The sequence below is a fragment of the Sphaerodactylus townsendi genome, unplaced genomic scaffold, assembly GCF_021028975.2.
Source record: "Sphaerodactylus townsendi isolate TG3544 unplaced genomic scaffold, MPM_Stown_v2.3 scaffold_533, whole genome shotgun sequence".
Lineage (NCBI taxonomy): Eukaryota > Metazoa > Chordata > Lepidosauria > Squamata > Sphaerodactylidae > Sphaerodactylus > Sphaerodactylus townsendi.
In genome coordinates this window covers 8,491-13,149 of record NW_025950730.1, presented here as the reverse complement: position 1 = coordinate 13,149, position 4,659 = coordinate 8,491, and the positions used below count along the sequence as shown (strand labels likewise).

Here is a 4,659-nt window from a genome sequence, read left to right as displayed (position 1 = left end):
CCAAGTAACGTGTGCAAAGACTGATATGGCATGGGCATCGGATTGGCGGATTGGTGGTGGTTAGCAAATAAACGGATCTGAACGGTGACTGTGTGTCTTGCAGTTCTTGTTTGCCTTGCACCCCTCAAGGTGTCCTACTCTCGTGTAAGCCGCTGCTTCGACAATGACAGGGTGGACGACGACAACGGACAGCAGCAACAGCAGCAGCAATGAGCAACAGACAGCAACAGCAGCAGCCCAGTGAAGGGGAAGAGGAAGACAGTCGCGAGAGGAGGAAACAACAACAAAAGAGAGACCGGATGAGAGGTCCAAGAGAACCCCCGCCAACCCCCCACCGGCATCTCAACATCGCGACATGGAGAGTGGGAGAAGAGTGGAGGAGGAGCAGGAGGGAGAGACAAGAAATCCTGTGGCAGCTGAGTACGCTGCAAGTGGATATCATAGTGCTGCTAGACGTCACCTTCGAGAACAGAGCAGAGCAGCGGCACGTCGAGAGGCAGTGGGCGAAGTGGGGCCTCGCCAAGTGGTCCTACGCCGCCCAGCCAATCAGTCCCAACGAGAACATCACAACGGGTTGGTGGGGAGAAGAGAGGTCAGCAAAGGCAGCAGCGGCAACACCGAGAGGTCTGGGCATCCTCACTTTCACCAGGAACAAATGCAGAGTCGAAAGGCTGGAGAACGTGCTAAAGGGGACCGGCAGCAGCAGCAGCCCCGCAAACCCACGGCGGAGAGAGGAGGAGAACTGAAAGGACCGAGCAAGCGACAGAGAGGACGGAAACGAGGAGAGGAGAGGCGGCGGCGGCAACAGCGAGGCCCAACGGCGACGGCGGCGGCCAGAGGAGACCAGCCCTGGCGAGAGTGGTCTTGGACGAGTACAGGGAGGGCATCGAAGACGACCTCCTGCAAACGTACCTGAAGGAGGAGAAAAGACAAGAGCGACTCAGACAGTGGCGGCAAAGGAGACAACTAGGGTACCAGGAGGCGGACGAGGCGGAGCAGGAAGCGGCGGCGACGATGGCGGAGCAGGAAGAGGGGGGCAGAGAGAGGGACCCCCGAAAGAGGTTCGTCGTGCGCATGCGGTACCGGGGAAACGACGAAAAGGTGCTGACCAGGGAGTTCCTGGTGGGCACGTTCCTCCTGCAACAGCTGGAGATGGAGGCCAAGGACTTCCTCGTGGTCATCATCCCGTGGGGCTCCAGAGAGGTGGACGTGCACCTGAGCAGCGAGGCCACCTACCGCAAGTTTTGGGTGGAACCACCAAGAGCCCAACTCCGTGCTCAGGTACTTCGACCTAGTGCCGCTCTTCCGGGGAGACGCCAGGGTCATCACCGTCAGCTTCAGGGGCACCGAGGTCCCCGAGGAAGACATTGGATACTGGCTGAAGAGCCACTGCAAGGTCCTCATGCCGCCGCAGAAGAAGAAGGACGAGTACGGCATTTGGAACGGAGAATACAAAGCCATCGTCCTGCTGCGCCCGAAGAGAGACCAGGCGGGAGAGGAAGGAGGAGAAGGGGAGGAGGAGGAGAACGACAACAACAACGAGAAAGAGCGGCGGCGAAGGAGGCTGAGAGCAACAGGAGGAGGAGGAGAGGGCCGGCCGGCGACGGCGACGCAAGGCCAACCCACCGGGCTGCCCAACGTCCACCACCTGCCCAGGTTCGTCTACATGGGCAAGGAGAGGGGAGTGATCCGATACTTGGGGCAGCCGGCAGCCTGCTATGGCTGCGGGGAGTACACGCACATCAGGACGTGGTGCTGCACGGTGAGGTGCATCAGGTGCGGGGAAAAGGGACACGTGCAGAGAAAATGCCCCCACGAGAAGTGGTGCAGGCTGTGTGGCAGCGACGAACACGAGTACCACCTGTGCCCCATCTCCAGCTACAACACGCGCTACCCGCAGGCGTACGAGAGAGCGATGGAAAGAGAACAGCACAGAGAGGAAAGAAAGAGAAAGGCGATTGAGCAACGGAAACGAGCGGCGGCGGAGGACGAGGCGGAGGAGAAAGGAGAGATCAAATCAGGGAGAACGCCAGAGCATGGCTTGATGAGCCAAGCAGGAAAAAACAGAACGTCGAGCGGACGGAGAGGGAAAGTATCCCCCTCACAGCAGTAGAGGCAGCAACGCCGCCGCTGGTGGGGCAGAAAACGACAGAAGCGCCACCGCCCGCAGTGAAGGTGGTGGTAGCAGCGGCAGCGGAACAGACAGTGGCGTCGACAGGAGTGGTGCTTGTGACGGCGGCAGCAGCGGCGGCGACGGCAGCAGCAACGGCGAAGGCGCCACCGGAGAGAGTGAGGAGTGAAGAGGCAGCAGAGAGAGCCGGAACGTCGGCGGCAGCGACCCGGGAAACAAGGGAAGCGCGACTGCAGCAGCAGCAGCAGCAGCTAACAGAGAGGAGAGGTGCACCTATGTGCAGATCGCGCGAGGAGAAGGAAGAGAGGGGACCAGACCAGCAGTCTCGGAGGCGGCGGCCACCGGAGAGAGGAGGAAATCCGTGCGGGAACTGGAGGCGGAGAGGCCCAGCCAAAGGAGACCGACCTTGGCGAGAGCAGTCCTGGACAAGTACAAAGAGGGCATCGAAGACAACGACCTCTTGCAAACGTACCTGGAGGAGGAGGAGAAAAGGCAGGATTACCAAAGGCAGTGGAGAGAGAGGAGGAGGAGGCAGATAGGGCACGGGCACCAGGAGGAGGAAGAGGAGGGGGAAGGAGAAGCAGCAGCAGCAGGGGCGGAGCTGGATGCGGAGGGGAGAGAGAGAGATCCCCGGGAGAGGTTCGTCCTGCGAATGAGGTACCGGGGCAATGACGAGAAGGTGCTGACCAGAGAGTTCCTGGTGGGCACATTCCTGCTGCAGCAGCTGGAGATGCAGCCCAGAGACTTCCTCACCATCATCATCCCGTGGGGGTCCAGAGAGTTGGACGTGCACCTCAGCAGCGAGGCCACCTACCGCAAGTTCTGGGTGCGGTGCCGCGAGTGGAACCACCAGGAGCTCAACTCCATGCTGCGCTACTTCGACCTGGTGCCGCTGTTCCAGGGAGATGCCAGGGTCATCACCGTCAGCTTCAGGGGCATGGAGATCCCCAAGGAGGACATCGACCACTGGCTGAGGAACCACTGCAAGGTCCTCCTGCCGCCGCAGAAGAAGAGGGACAAGTTTGGCATCTGGAACGGCGAATACAAGGCCATCGTGATGCTACACCCGAAGAAAGGCGAGACGGAGGAGGACGAGGAGAGCCAGCAAAGGCGGCAGTGGAGAGAACTGAGAGCAGAACTGAGAGCATTTGTCGTTCAGACAGTCTCTTTATTAACGTGTCTCAGTTCGCTCGGGTTGCAGGGCAGCAGCCCCACGCCCTGGGCTCAGCCTTACACGAATCGCTCGGGCCCTCTGAACCGAACAAAGCGGGCACTTTGCTGTTGGCCAAGGGGCAGGGGAAGATGACGGCGGGGTTGAGGCCATGGTGGGGCTGAAGGAGGCAGAGCTCCCACGTCCTCCTGCTCTGGTGGCTTGTGGGCCACCATCCAAAGTAGGTGGGGCTTAGAACTTGTGGCACCCCCACGTGACTAGAAATTTCTGTGCCTGAGGCAACTGTCCATCTTGTCCAATGGGCAAATACGCTACTGACTTTCTCAGAAACACTCAAGAGATGTTGGCCACAGCCAACATAAGATTGCACAAGATTGTTTCAAACAGCCCACAAGTATTGCAAGCTTTTCCCAAGGAAGACAGAGCCAAGGGACTGGAAACCTTAGAATTGGAACATGAATTTGAACCAATACAAAGAGCCTAGGCTTATGTTGGAATGTTGTACAAGACAGCTTCACTTTTTGTGTTCCAGATACACAGAAAAGCTTCACCCAAAGAGGAGTGTTATCTACTGTCAACAGCATCTATGACCTTCTTGGATTTGCTGCACCTGTTGTCATTCAAGGCAAGTGTTTGCTGAGAGAATTCACCCAAGACATAAAGGACTGGGATCAACCTCTGTCAGATCTGGAGAAGTCCAGATGGGAAAACTGGAAATCAGCACTAACAGCCTTGAAACCATACCAAGGAGATATGTATTTATCTCACCCAGCTCAGGAGAACATGTATAGCTTCACATATTTTCCGATGCTTCAGTTAAAGCCGTAGCCTATCTAAAGGTAACCCAAGGTGAGCAATTTCATGTAGGAAATGTTTGGGAAAACCTTTGTTATAGAAAAGGCAAAATTGGCACCAATGCATGGTCACACCATCCCACGCCTTGAATTGTGTGCAGCAGTGCTAGCTACACAGCTTTTAGAAATCATTCAAAGAGAGCTGGACTTGTCATTGCGTGAAGTCATGCTTTATACAGGCAGCAAGGTGGTCTTGGGATACATCCACAACACCCACCGCAGATTTCACGTCTATGTGAGCAACAGAGTGACCAAATACTTAAGACTACCAATCCCAGTCAGTGGCACTATGTGCCTACTGAGTTAAATCCAGCAGACCAAGCTACAAGAGTGATCCAAGTGCACAAGCTCATGGATTCTCTATGGTTAAAAGGGCCAGAATTTTTGAGAGATCCTGAATACTTAACTTCAGTAGATCACACATTTGAACTCTGCGATCCAGAAAAGGATAAAGAGGTGAAACCACTCAAGACCAGTATAGTAAAGGTTCAGGAGCACCAGAT

At 56.4% G+C, this 4,659-nt stretch overlaps 1 protein-coding gene across 1 annotated transcript; it reads left to right on the top strand.

Annotated features, from left to right (window-relative positions):
* The first annotated feature begins 299 nt into the window (after positions 1-299).
* Positions 300-4,130, top strand: ZCCHC3 (zinc finger CCHC-type containing 3). The gene is made up of 4 exons (XM_048483064.1): positions 300-573; positions 701-1,227; positions 2,937-3,411; positions 3,835-4,130. Exons 1-4 carry the CDS (start codon positions 300-302, stop codon positions 4,128-4,130), a joined length of 1,572 nt encoding a protein of 523 aa, XP_048339021.1.
* Positions 4,131-4,659: the final 529 nt, after the last annotated feature.

Excerpts from the sequence above, each read along its gene's own strand:
- ZCCHC3 (XM_048483064.1), top strand. The coding sequence starts at position 300 with ATGAGAGGTCCAAGAGAACCCCCGCCAACCCCCCACCGGCATCTCAAC. Across the intron at positions 574-700 it reads CAACGAGAACATCACAACGG|CAGCAGCAGCCCCGCAAACC; the intron begins GTTGGTGGGGAG and ends GGGGACCGGCAG. Across the intron at positions 1,228-2,936 it reads ACGTGCACCTGAGCAGCGAG|GCCACCTACCGCAAGTTCTG; the intron begins GCCACCTACCGC and ends CTCAGCAGCGAG.